This window comes from Ochotona curzoniae, unplaced genomic scaffold, assembly GCF_017591425.1.
Source record: "Ochotona curzoniae isolate NIBS_2020 unplaced genomic scaffold, NIBS_Ocur_1.0 scaffold_4701, whole genome shotgun sequence".
Classification (NCBI taxonomy): Eukaryota; Metazoa; Chordata; class Mammalia; order Lagomorpha; family Ochotonidae; genus Ochotona; species Ochotona curzoniae.
The window spans coordinates 19,882,579-19,896,719 of NW_024467122.1; the positions used below are offsets into that span (position 1 = coordinate 19,882,579).

General features: G+C 45.6%; 1 protein-coding gene across 3 annotated transcripts in view; it reads left to right on the forward strand.

Annotated features, from left to right (window-relative positions):
* The first annotated feature begins 3,541 nt into the window (after nucleotides 1-3,541).
* Nucleotides 3,542-14,141, forward strand: part of PYGL (glycogen phosphorylase L) — a 30,471-nt gene continuing 19,871 nt past the window's right edge. The window contains exons 1-4 of one of the 3 annotated variants that reach the window (XM_040970066.1): nucleotides 3,542-3,855; nucleotides 8,003-8,104; nucleotides 10,392-10,470; nucleotides 13,249-13,352. In XM_040970066.1, the coding sequence (XP_040826000.1) occupies nucleotides 3,613-3,855; nucleotides 8,003-8,104; nucleotides 10,392-10,470; nucleotides 13,249-13,352 (528 nt within the window). In that variant the 5' untranslated portion in view covers nucleotides 3,542-3,612. The remainder of the gene's footprint in view (nucleotides 3,856-8,002; nucleotides 8,105-10,391; nucleotides 10,471-13,248; nucleotides 13,353-14,141) is intronic. The other 2 variants (XM_040970067.1, XM_040970068.1) reach the window with 2 other exon arrangements.

Consider the following 14,141-nt stretch of genomic DNA (forward strand, 5'->3'; position numbering starts at 1 on the left):
GGTAGAAAGCGAAGCAGTCCATATGGGAGAATGCTGGTATCACACATAGTGGTTTAACTTGCTGTGCCACAATACCAGCCCTGAACTTTCCATTTCTGGAGCTTGATCATTTCAGGCTACAAGCCTCGCTGAGACACAATTGAAATTTGCCTCTACTTGAGTGATTCCAAACTCCACTTCAAGGAAAAGAACATTTAAAGATTCGAAAACCATCACCCTCACTCACTGATAATCTTGAGCATGTTTCTTCTCTAAACCTCAGTTTCCTCATCTGTGAAAGGGGAATAAAAATACACCATGCCTTGCAGGGCTTGTGAGAGGATTAGATGGGGTAGGGGTACATCTTTGGAGCCTAGCCTGAACCCTTGGAAAACAGTGGTTGTAGTTTTGGTGAATCTGCAATAAGCCCTTCCTTGGGACATGGTGGATACTAATCTATCTGTCTTTTTTAAACATTTTGGATGGTCACCAGAATAAGCCAGGCAGACTCCCCCAGCTGCAGGGAGCATTAAGTGAGCCACGGCTGCAGATGGCTTTACACCCAAAAGTGACTCATCAGAAGTCTGACAGCGACCTCATCCAAACTGCCAAGTGGCCCTGCTGGCTTGCCCTGGGATGTATTCTTAGCACTCCCATCTGACTCAGACTTGCATCACAGAGTGGGGCTCTCCTAGGCTAACCTGGCTGCCTTCCTGCCTGCACCCCATCCTCTCCTATGGGCGTTTCCTCTCATGAAACCCTTGCATGTTGAATCCTGTCTTAGCACCTGCTTCTGTGAAGACCCAAACAGACACACCTGCTCATAGTTCTTTCCCAGGATGTGCATGTTCTGTGTGTCCAGTGAGGTCTGAATAGTTTGCACAAGTGCTGGGCTGTTACAGCAGCCACAGGGAGCAGAAGGTGAGAAGCAGGGAGCAGTGCTGGTACAAGCATAGGAGGCATTGAAATCTGATGCCTAAAAAAAATTTTAAATTTGATGCTTCCTTGGAGACCCAAAGCATCAGGCATTTCTGCTCAGGAAAAAGGGGAAGGAAAGTTTTTTTTATTTTTTTAAAGACAGTGATCTTCTTAGTCACATAGCTTATCATCTCAAGGCCTCAGGTCCCGGATTAGCACAGAAGTAGCCAACCCTGAAGGAACTCAGTGACCTTCCTGTTGTTTGTTTCTGCAGCTTTAGCCGCAGCCTGTGCCACCCAAACTACTGCTTTTCTCTAGATAAATGCACTTGCCTTAAATTTAACCTAATTAATTTATTTGTAACCGAAAAGTAGAGACACACAGAGAGATCTCCCATCCACAGGTTCGCTCCCCAAATACTTGCAACAAGTACAACCAAGCCAGACTGAATTCAAAACACTACACTAAATCCCACTGCTGCCTTAACATTTTTAAAGCAGAGTCCGCATCTAAGCATAAGCCAGGAAAGTATCATATACCCTAAGAGGAAGACAATGTTACAAATGCTAGTTGGAAGCTAAAACTTGGAAATGATTCAGTCTGGGGCCCGTTTCTGTTAAAATATATGTTTGTTAATGCAAGAGCCATGCTAAGGCTGAACGCTTTCCAGAAAGACAGAGAATTGGAAAGGAAGCAGCCATGAACAATGTTGTTAAAACTGAGTCTGTTGAGTACCCCTAAACCATCCACGAAGATGGGATCCTCTTAGTGGATGGGCTTGCATCCACTAAGACCCACCCCATGTTCTCTAGTTTTATTTCTCCCATTACTGAGATGTTCCATTCAGACACCAAGAAAGCAGCATGCACCCTAGTTCATCACATTGGGACTCAACAAGAATGTTGCATACCCAGGTAGTCAGAGAAGCCAGAAGCCACCGGCATGAAACTATCTTAAGCAGCACTAACAAGCAGCATAACGTGGCTTTTAGCCTTTCCCTGTCTTTTGTGCCTCTGGGTTCCTCACTCCCCACCCAAGTGGCCTGACTTCATTTTGCCCTCCAAAGCCCTTGGGATAAGATCTTTTCAGACCTACTATCCTCTTCTCCTAGCCTCCCTCTCCACTCTTTCTCCATTCAGCTGTTAAAGCTGATCCAACTATTTCACATCAGTGTGTGAATGACCTCAAATTGGCATAGTACTACGGTTATGGGGGGGAGGGGGCTTGGTAGATATGTTCAAAGCAGATTTTTTAAAAATTTTTCTTAAAGATTTATTTTTATTTTCATTACAAGTCAGAGAGGAGGAGAGACAGAGAGGAAGATCTTCCGTCCGATGACTCACTCTCCAAGTGAGCGCAACGGCTGATGCTATGCCGGTCCGAAGCCAGGAACCAGGAACCTCTTCCAAGTCTCCCATGTGGGTGCAGGGTCCCAAGGCTTTGAGCTGTCCTCGACTGCTTTCCCAGGTCACAAGCAGGGAGCTGGATGGGAAGTGGAGCTGCTGGGATTAGAACTGGTGCCCATATAGGATCCTGGTGCGTTAAAGGCGAGGACTTTAGCCACTAGGCCACGCCACCGGGCCCTAAAGCAGATTTTAAAAACCCACATATTTTTATTATGCAAGTTGTCAAGGATCTCTTCTTTCTGCCTCCTGCCTGCTTTCCCTATAGTCAAGACAAGTCATCCTAATGGGCTCTGCTCCTGCTCTTTATTTTTGGGAATTTCTGCTCTCTTGCAAATCCAAGCCCTCAGCCTCCTTGTGCTAGAAATGCACTCTAGTGCAGCTCACATGCACTGCAGGGATTGCCCAGGGCCCCACCCGCTGTCAGCCTTGTCCCCAAGGTTCACGCTGGATGGCCAGGGATGGCGCCAGGCCCAGGCCATTTGAACTTTGACTGTGAATGGTCTGGATCGAATAATCCCGCCCCCTTACCAATGTACACACACACACACTCCACATTCCCACACCCCTCCAAGTAGCAGCTGCAGGCTCAGGGCTCAGCCCGCACCCAAAGGGGAGCAACATACACAGGCACCCCCAGCAGAGCCAGTGCTGCCTCCACGTCCTCTATTTCCTCTCCATTCACTCGCATTTACAACTAGCGTTAAGCTAAGAGCCTTAGCCACCTCAGCCCCATCTCCTGGCCAAAAAAATATATGCTTGTTAGTGCGAGAGCCAGGCTAAGGCTGAACGCTTTCCAGAAAGACTGAGAATTGAAAATTAAGCCAACAGTGCTTAAGTGTAACTCTGTGGGCCAGGGTCTTGGAATCTAGGAAACTGAAAATGCAGCGAGACCTGGAAAAATCTGTGAACGCCACACTGGCGCCCTGAGACGCCAAGCAGGGGAGACGGCAAGGTCTGGCGGGGCCAGCTCGGTGGGACAGCCCTCCTCGGCGCGCTGACCCAGTGGGTCCGTCCGACTCCGGGGCTGCGCACGCAAACTTCTGCGAAACGTCAGGGTGCACCACGCAGGTTCTCCAGACGCAGCGCGGGGAGAGAGGCGGGCCGTGGGAGCGATCCCGAGCCGCCCCCACCGCAGCAGGGCCCACCCCTCCGGACTCGCGGTCAGCGCAGTCTGGGGCGGAGACGGGGGCGGCGCCGGAGGCGGGCTCCAAGCGCCAGGTTCCTCAAAGCGCAGCAACTGCCCTAGGCCTGTCCCACCCCGTCCTGTAGCTTCTGTCTGCCAGAGCACCGCGTTCTGTGGGCTACAGCCATGGCGAAACCGCTGAGTGACCAGGAGAAGCGGCGGCAGATCAGCATCCGCGGCATCGTAGGCGTGGAGAATGTGGCCGAGCTGAAAAAGGGCTTCAACCGGCACCTGCACTTTACGCTGGTCAAGGACCGCAACGTGGCCACGCCCCGCGACTACTACTTCGCACTGGCACACACGGTGCGCGACCACCTCGTGGGCCGCTGGATCCGCACGCAACAGCACTACTACGACAAGTGCCCCAAGGTACGGGGCTGGCTTTCTACTCCCTTGACGCCTGGTCTGGAGTTGTGGGTAGACACATGTTTATCCCAGGGGGAAGAGAGGAGGGAGTAGGCCATGCCGCTGAGGCAGGACCCCTGCCCACCCCAGGGATGGGAAGGGCTGGAATGCATGGTTCCTCGAGGGGCTTTGGCCAGTCTGGGTGGAGGCAGAGGGCTGGGCACAGAGGGCAGGATGTGTGCAGGGTGAGGGACCCAGGAGGCAGAGAGCCTGTGGAGAGTGTGCAGTAGGCCTGTGTCTGCCTGGGCAGAAGCAGAGTGATCTGGAAGGGTGGGGTGCAGGTGTGTTGCAAAGAGGATGGGATGACCCTCTCCTGGGACCCTGAGGGATACTTAACAACACAGATGAGGGTTTGCCGGATGCAAGAGTATGAAGACACAAAGTCTGAGTAGCTCCAGTGTCCCAGAAACTGAGACTTTAAGAAAGGAAATCCTGAGACTCAGGCGCTGCTGGTAGGGCTCCCACCCCAGAGGGCACAGCCTCCACCAAAGGGAGAAGCTGCTAAGATGCAGCCTTAGCAATCACAGTGAATCTGGAGAAGATACTTTGTGCAAGCACTTACTCACTGTGTATGTGCTTTTTGGATTTATTTCAAAGGCACAGTAGGAAGGACAAGGAGAGAAAGAGAGTGTGTACTCTTCCATCCACTGGCTTACTCTCCAAATGGCTGCGAGGACCTGGAGCTTCTCCCAGTCAGGGACCTGCGGCTGGATCCCAGTCTCCCACATGGGTGGCAGGGACCCAAACACCTGGGCTAGCTATCACCCACTGACTTTGCAGGAGTGTTAGCAGGAAGCTGGATCTAAAGTGGGGCAGCCGTGACTCCCATAGGAGATATTGGTATGGAAGCTGCAGTGTAGCTTACTAGTTTCTGCCCCCAGCTGTGGGAGACCCAGATGGAGTTCCTGGCTCCTGGCTCCAGCCCTGGCTCCTACAGGCATTTGGGGAGTGATGGAGCAGATGGATGAGATAGCTCTCACTCTTCCTCCCTTCCTCACCACCCCCTTCACATAAAGAAATAAATATTTTAAAACCACAAATCATTATCGTTCCCAAATCTACCCCGTCTTCTGTGTGCCTGATTTTCATGTGGATACCAGCATGCCAGTCAATCAGACAGTGAAACTTTCTCCATGAGCCTGCTTCCTGTGTTTCCCAATCAGTGGATTGCCATATTTCTGTTGGTTTCTAAAGTTTGCCTTCAAATTGCCACTGCCCTCCATGCTCATTTCCTGTCTGCTTAAGGCCCTGATGACTGGTCCCCTGCCACAGACACTAAGGGCTTATTCTGTTCCCAGATGCAGTAGAGCTGGTGGCAGCCATGACCATGTCTGGCAGAGGTGTTGTGTTTGGCCAGCCAGACACTTTTCTCCTAGTTTTCCATGCCTTCAGGCAGGGTGTAACCACTACAACTCTTGGCCCAGGAGTCCTCAGAGTTGTCTGTAACCTCCATGACACCCTTATCCTCCCTGTCTGGTTAGACGGCATTTGAGTTCACAATCTCCTCTCACTGTGTGCATGGTCGTCCAGTTAAGCTTTGCAAAGGAACACTTCTTGCCCTGTTACTTGCTCCCGTTGCCTGACTTGGTCCTTCATTCAGCATGCATAGCCTTCTTGGTCCAGGTGAACCTGTCCTGCCCATCTGATCTCCCATAACCCCCTGTACCTACTGTGCTCTCCAACAAAACCAGTGCCCACATCTGGGCATCTGCTCGCACTGCACCCTTCACTTATAAGGACTGCCTCTCTCAGTGTGTGTCTCTCTGCCCAACTCCCACCTGTCGCAGTCACATGGCTGCCACCTCTTGCACACACGCCTCCCCAGGTCCACCCAGGTCCTCTGATTCAGACTGGGAACAAGTTAAAGCATAAGGCGGACTTTTCAGTGCTTGTGTCCTCCTTGTTTTATCTTTAGAAGCCTTCTGAAAAAGTTAACATTTGCACCCTGAACAGAAAATGTTTGTGATGGTAATGCAGGAATATCATTTGTAAGGCATATTGTAGATAACTCATATATTTTAATATTAGGCATTGTCATCAATATTGGTAGGTCATTCACTGAGAGATCTATTTTTCAAGGTCTTGTGTATTCCCAAATATAAGGTGAGTTCCCCCTCCCCCAAAGTATTATTTGTGAGAAAATAGAAATTCGCCTTAAATCTCCATCCTCATAAAGCCCATCAAATAAGGCTCTGTCATTTACGTCCTGTCTTAAAAGGTCTTAAGTTCACACTCATTTGAAATCATTAAAAGAGAAGCAAAGAAATATAGCTCAGATGCAGCCTCAAGACTTCAAGTGTTAGATAGACCCTGCATTTACAAATGACCTTTTTGGAGCTCTCTTAAAGGAAACCGAATTCGTCATTTAATTGTAGAAAAAACAAGAATGCAGATAAGGAAGCAACTGTGCTGTTATGCAAGTGAGTGTTTGTGGTTGAGATACTGTGTCTGTGACAGCAGAAGTTTCAAGGGTGTGAGCCCCAGCCGGGAACCTCAGTGGGGTCCTGCCCCTGCTTGCCTTCTGTCTGCACCAGGAAAGGTGCTTTTCCCCAGTCACACTAAGATGTCAACTTGGCTGATAAAGCCATAGTGCCAGCAGTGAGACTGCTGACTCAACCTGGATGAAGCCGCTTGGCTTTAGACAGCAGGTTGGATGCCACACTGTGACCTGAATGTTGACTGCTGTTCCATGAGTTGACAGTAGGTAAGAACAGAACTCAATTAAATGCATGGTATACAAAACAAACAAACAAACAAACAAAAATTAGGCATAAACCTCAAACATTTTTGCACCAAAATAAGCATATTTTTAATTCTTTTTCTACTCTTCATATGAGTAACCAAGAGAGTAAATGTTACCCGAAAAAAGTATTATGCTGAAGCATTTTCATACATTTTTCACATTTTCGGGGTGGCCAAATCTCTTTCTCTTGCATTGTTATGGAAGCAAGGAAGTCTCTGAAGTTTGAGACAGATTTATACGGCTGTACCTACAGATTTCTGTGGTTCTGTGTGTGGCAGAGAAGAAAAGGGCCACAGATCAGAGATATCTTAAGAGGAGAAGATGTTAACACATTGATCTTTTTTTTAAAGAGTCAACAGCACTTGTATACAGGTTTAAAAAAAGTTTTAGGCAAATCTGATCTTTGTACCTCTCACTTGCAATGCTGATAAAATGTACCTGGCTTTGACCAGGTCAAACAGTTTTCAAGTCAACAGAAAAGCCTCTGTTTTTATCAGAAATCTGAGCTGGTCTTCTCACTCAGAAGAAACTCTCCCAAGTACATAGACTTACTTGCTAGAATGATTTCAATTCCAAAAGTAATTGCAAACTTACTTGAACTACTCAGTCATGGAGGACCGTTTTGTTTCAGGATGCAGTCAGTCCTTGTGTTTCTTGGATGATGTGACATGCTGTGTCTGACTCTTACCCTCAAAATCACCCGGGAAGATTTTATGAGTGAATCAAGAGCTGTGTCAATCTGACTTCTGTTTGTCTTTTATTCCTGAGCCTAATGTATAAGAAGAGGAAAGAAATCCAGACACCATTGAATGTAGGATTAGTTTGCTTTAGTGTTCCTTGTGGGGATTAAAAATGTACTGAATGCCGAATTCTTTTGTCAAAAATTGCATATAAACTGGTTTCCTAAAAGCTTACACTGCAACATGTCTATAGAAGTTTCACCCTGGCCTGTGTTCAACTAATCTTGGTTTTTAAAATTCATATTGGTGGCCTGACATATGACCTTGTGGTGTTCTGTAAAGATTGATGATTAATTGATTGATTTCAAAGGCCACGAGAGAGAGAAAGGGAAACTGAGAAACAGCTAGATAGCTTCAACCTGCTGGTTCACTCCTTAACTTCTTAGAACAGCCAGTACTAGGCCAGACAGAAGCCAGGAGACCAGAAATCCATCAAGGGGACTCTTGGGAATGCAGGAACCCAAGCCCTTGGGCTACAGTCAGCTGTGTCCCAGGTGCATGAGCAGAACCTGGACTGGGAGAGGGAAAGCTGGGACTCAGCCTCAGTGCCCACCTGCAGCTTTGTGTGTTTGTGCTCACAAAGACTGAGCCCATAGAAGAAACCTGACCTCACTCTCCTTTGTTGCAGAGAGTCTATTACCTGTCCCTGGAGTTCTACATGGGCCGTACGTTACAGAACACCATGATCAACCTGGGCTTGCAGAACGCATGCGACGAGGCCATCTACCAGGTACCTAGCCCCACTGCTGGCTCATCCTCACCCGTTAAACTGCCATTTTACTTTAGGAAATGAAATGAATTTTCACTCAGGGACATGAAACAAAGAAAAGAGGGTTCTAAAAAGTTGCCTCCTTGACTAACATATCTTGATGTGAGGATACAATGCAGTATGCATCTCTACTTCCAGACTAAAAATGGACTCCTGATGAAACTGTTTACTATATGACAACAGGATTATGGAATCTCTGCCATTGTCCATGCCCACAATAATGGTCATATGACTGTGTTTGAAGAACTATAGTAATGATATAGGGGAACTCAGTGGGCAAGGGGGGGGGAGGGTGACTTGGGGAAGGGATAAGGGAAATCCCAGGGGCCTATGGAACTGTATCATAAAATGATAATAATAATAATAATAAATAAAAGATTAAAAACAAAACAAAAAAAGTTGTCCTCCTTAAAAGGAGGGGCCTGGGATTTTCACCCTAAGGTGCTCTGTTTCTAGGAGCATATTTAACTGATTCTTGTCTAAGGTTCAAGTGTCTCCATTGCCAGAAACAGTTGGTCATTAGGGTTTTTGGTGATTGTGTTGAAAGGACAAATTTGTGTTTGCAAAGAAGCATTGTAAGGGACTCATCATGCAGACAGCACTGTATTTCCCTACGTATGAGCTTTCCTCTATGTGGCCAGCTGGGCATCACCAGGAGCTGGTGTCCTTCACGTAGGTTGAATATTTCCTGAGGAAGCATTTGCAGCTCCTATCCACTTCCCTTTTTCTGTGTCCCCTGATATCAACTGAAAATATCAACTGATATCAACTGAAAGTAACTCCCTTAGCATGACATACCACTGGACAGTAGGGGAGGTTGAAGGGACCTTTGTGTGCCTGCTTGCTCAAAATTTATAATCCCATATTAAAAAAAACTCTTGAGTGTTAGCACTAGCAGTTGGCTTGTACAAGGAACTCAAATAAACTCCAGACACGAAGAACAAATCCAAAAGCTGTTTCAACAGAGTACAGAAGCAAAGCCGTGTTTGAACGCATAAGATGAGTCATCAGGACTTGGCCCAGAAAGCAGCTGGAGCATCCACTTTGAGAGTAGTTACACCTTAACGTGTGTTTTCGAACGTGTGTTTTCTCCATTTTGTAGAGATGGGGTTGCATGATTTTCAGCTAAGTACACAGTCATTTCGCAAGAGACTATACTTTAGCCAGGATGGGGCTAGAGTCTCAACTAGTAGATAGGGAGCAGGCCATTGGATTCATCTGACTGTCAGCTTCCCTGTTGTAGAATGTACAATCCAGAGCAAATTCCAGGGCTGCAGAAATCCAATATGTGTCCATGGTGGTGCTAGTGCAGAGGTGGGGGACCTTTTTTTTCCTACCCAGGGCCCTTTGGATATTTCTAACATTACTCATGGGCCTTGCAAAAATGATCAGCTTATAAAGGAACCTACTGTGGAGTAAATGAATTTTGAGCCCCACCTGAAGTTGCCTTGGTAGGACCACACGGAATAACTTTAATGAGCATTACAACCCGTGAGCCAAAGCTTCCCTGTCCCTATGCTAGTGGATTCTAGCTGTAGAATTCTTCAATACTGTGAAACAGGGATCTTGCTAGCAACCAGTCCCAGTCATACCCACGTCTACAGATGTCTCTAGCTTCCCACAACCTCCTCGTATCCACCCCAGTGCCGAGTGGGGGCTTCAGACCTATCTAGCTAGACCACAGAACTGAGGATTCTCTGATGGCCATGAGGCACCAGGTCTCAGGTAACGACCCACTGACTGATTTGTTAACAACTTTTGACCCTGCCAAGTAAATATTCTGTCATGAAACAATGAACTTCAGCCCATCTTAAAACTTCTGACCTCACACTTGTAGATCATTTTTTAAATTCCCTTAGCTTAATCTTTGTCAGCCTCATATGGACTGTGTCTAAGACTTTAACCCAACAACACCAAAATTAGTTTTTTTTAAATGATAATGGTGGAAGGTTCATGGAGAAATCTTGACCCAGGTGGTTCTGATACCTTCTTTGTAGGATCTTGTTGAATTCGCAATCCTAAAGGAGGTAGGTTCTGTTGTCCTCCACTTTTTTTTCTTTTGAGTCATAGAAACAAAGCATGCAGAGTTCGAGTAGCTTCCCCAAGGCCATTCAGCAAAGGTAGCAGTCAGGAGTGGACATGTTACAGGCCATACTCCTCTTCGTGTTGCTGCTGCACCATCCTGGGCAATTGGCAAAATGGCCTGCATTCATGTCTGCTTCTGTCACTGTTTTCCTTTCATTGGCAGCTTGGATTGGATATGGAAGAGCTGGAAGAAATTGAAGAAGATGCTGGACTTGGCAATGGTGGTCTTGGGAGGCTGGCTGGTAAGTGACATTATCACCATGTGAGGTCATCTGATGCCTTCTGAGGCGCCAGGTACTTAGAGGATCCTGATAGGTGCCCTGGAAGAAGAGCAAGGTATAACCTGTTTGTGCATGTATTTGTTGTTGAGTTTGCATTGTGATTTGGTCAGTTATAGACTAACAGTCTTCTCTACAATATAAGGGAACTTGAACAAAAGACACATTGCTTAAAACCTCACAGATAACCAAATCCGTCCTGTGTGCTTAAGAATTTCTAAAGTGGCCCTTTTCCTTCACTCATGTGTTCACAGTTGCCCAACTCACCTGCTTGGGTGACGTGAACTAAGCTGAAAGTTTTGCCATATGCACTTGATAACTTGCTTCAATAATATGTTCATATGAATGCAATTTGAGTTCTTTGCCTTATTCAGGGAATTATTAGCAAGGAAGAGGAAAAAATTAAGGGCATAACACCAACTCCATTAATTTAGAAATAGGCATCTCTATAATGATACAATTCCATACCTTGATCTTCTCTCCAAAGAATTACTCAAACCTATGCACAAGGAGATGTAGTAAAAAATTATAGTGCTATTTGTGGAGCAAAATATTAACTATAATGTAATTTTCAAAGAATAAAATTAATTTACAAGTACTTCCCTGAGTAGATTGCTAGATTCAAAGAAAATAAAACCGTGTGTGATGTCATGTCATTTGTGTTGTTTAGAAAATTAAATATTGTCTCTAAGTATGTATATATACAAACACAGAGAAAAAAAGTTGTGGAATTTTAAATACTAAACAATAACTCCCTCTAGACAAGAGCATAACTGAGGGTCACAACCAAAAAGAATGTAAACATTTAAAATTTTTTTCTGTAATAGCTTACATTTTAAATAGGATATATCAATGTATTACTTATGAAATTTAAATCTAATAATAAATTGTTACTAATAAATATATATTAAGTCATACTCTCTGAAAATAAATGTGTATTTTTTTCACTTAGCACTGGTTTGCCATCCATTAATTTTGCACACACTTTCAAGTTATGGAAAACCATTTGCATCAAGTCCATGCCATCTAATCCTCACTGCATTACTAATGGTGTGCTTCAACACTACCACTAGAATTACAACAAAGCACAGAGACACTGCCTGGGTATCCTTGCCATGTTCTCGTGAAATTATTCCCCAAGTGAGGAGCTTTGTCATTTTAATTCCTGTTGCACACTTCCGCATTCTCTGGGTATTTCTCAGTTCAGATTCCAGCACCTACAATCTAATTAGTGTCACCCCTTTGTTTGTACCATCCAAAAGGCAGATCCCTGCCCAGCCCATGGATAGCTGTCCTGGATCAGGCTCTTTGTCATTAAGTCACAGAAAACCAACCAGAACACGGTTCAAGCAACTGGGGCCCGTGTTTGCACAGAATGCGAGCTCCGTAGAGTGGCCTGTTCATAGGCTAGTTAATTTGGTATCATGGTCATGTGAGAGCTTTAGGTCTGGCATCCTGTGGACTTCTAGTGCCTCCCTATAACAGTGGCTGCATCACTGTTGAAGGGAGCAGAATCCCCACATGCTTTGCCTGGAGGCCTAAACCAGCCAAGTAAGATTCACTGTCTCCTTCAGATGCCCTGTGCATGTGGTTATCTTCTATTTGAGCAACAGAGGAAATCTATTGCAAGGAGTCTTATGAGGGAAGGAGTCACATAGCAGGTGTACATCCCTGGGGTTGTCTTTTCATTTTTCAAAAAGTTTTTTTTTTTAATTTGAAAGGAAGAGTTAGAGAAAGAAAGATATTCCAATCACTGGTTTGCTGCATCAGAGGGTCACGCAAGTTGGGGCTGGGACAGGCTGAAGCCAGGAGCTGGGAACCCAGTCTGAGTCTCCTTCATGGATGCCAAGGCTCTAGTACTTGGACCATCTTTTGTCTTCCTGGGCACACTAGCAGAGAGCCAGATTGAAAGCAGGGAAGCTGGCACTAGAACCTGGGTTCCTATTGGGTGATTGTGTCATTAGCAGCAACTTAACCTGCAGTACCCAATGCCAGCCTGGAAGAGGCTGCCTTTTCAAGCAAGGGCCATGAAGATAACTTACTTTCCAAAGGGAGGCATGGAAGTAGGTTTTTGCCACAGTGGTTAAGTCACCACTTGGGATATTCCTGTAATATGAATAATTTGTGTCCTAGTTCCTCTGCTTCCAGTCCAGCTTTCTGCTAATGCCTACTCTAGGAAACATCGTATGATGGTTCCAGGACTTGGGTCCCTGCCACCCACTTGGGGCAACCAGTGGGAGCTCTTGGCTCCTGACTTCTGCCTGGTCCAGCCCTGGCTGTTGCAGGCATTTGGTGAATTAACTAACAAATAGAAGATGTCTCTCTATCTGTCTCACTCTCTATTGCTTAAATTCCATGGAAATAAGCATTTTTTTAAATCTTCAGTTTTAACAAATAAAGGAGCACATGACTTACAATAATTGGCCTGACCTTAACATAGATCAACTTCCTTAATCTGTTTCAAGACATATGCCAGTGTATACACAGATGTTACTTTTAGGTGATGACATAAGTTGTGACACTTATTTTATTTGGACATTTTTAGATTGGCTAATGTTTCTATAATATTGTCATTTAAAATATTTTTTAAAAATCAGTGCTTATTGTTCAATGGTTTCCATGCTTTAAGCTAAGTATGGTTTCTCAGAGAGAGCTGTTTTGTAGCTACCATAATTTTTAGGTGAATGATTTAAAATTATCACCTAGATTAATGGTTCTTTTGCCCATGTTCTGTTGAATTAGCCTGCTTCTTGGATTCCATGGCTACACTGGGGCTCGCAGCCTATGGGTATGGCATACGGTACGAATACGGCATCTTTAATCAGAAGATCCGAGAGGGATGGCAGGTGCGTGAGCAGCTTTCCCCATTGTGTGTTTCAAGCACTTGTGTTTCAGAGTACTCTGAGTGACTGATACTCCAGGGACCTCTGACATGTCCAACAGGGAGCTTTACTTGTTCCCATGCCATGTGATTGGTGTCAGTGGATATTGCCGGTCTTCTTGTTTTGCAACTCTGAGCAGAGTCTGCTGATATCATTCATCACCAGGAGCAAGGCACCCAGCACAACACCTCCCTCATGAGGGGCTCTGAAAGTGTTTCTTGTGGACCACCGATTGTGGATCTGACTGGATGTGACATCCTGTTCTCTACAGCATGAAAGTGGGAAACACACATCTTTGCGCTCACAGTCACCCTCTGGAGAACCCCAAAAACATATGGTTATTCTGTAGGGGAGAAAATGGAGTCTCTTAAGAAGCAAAGTTAGCCCAGGTCACACTGCTGGTCATGGTTGGTTTGTGACAAGAGTAACAGGTACACACTTCCGTGTTCTCTGCACATTCTGTCCTGCCCTCCTGAATGAGCCTCTCTGCCCAGACACATAAGCTCAGTGTCCTAGTCAGGTTACAAGATGAAATCAGGGCATCTGATTTGCAGCCATGTCAAATAAATCTGGCATAAATTTAAAAATTATCACTGAATGTTACATAGAAATTTGCACAAATCTGTACAAATGCCTCTGCTCTTTCTTTGCTATAACCAAGCCACATTCTTAAGTGTGTGTTTGTTTTGTACTTCAAAGCCTATGAGCAGCTCCAGTATGGACCATTGTCACTGGTGCTGGGTGTGGGCTAGG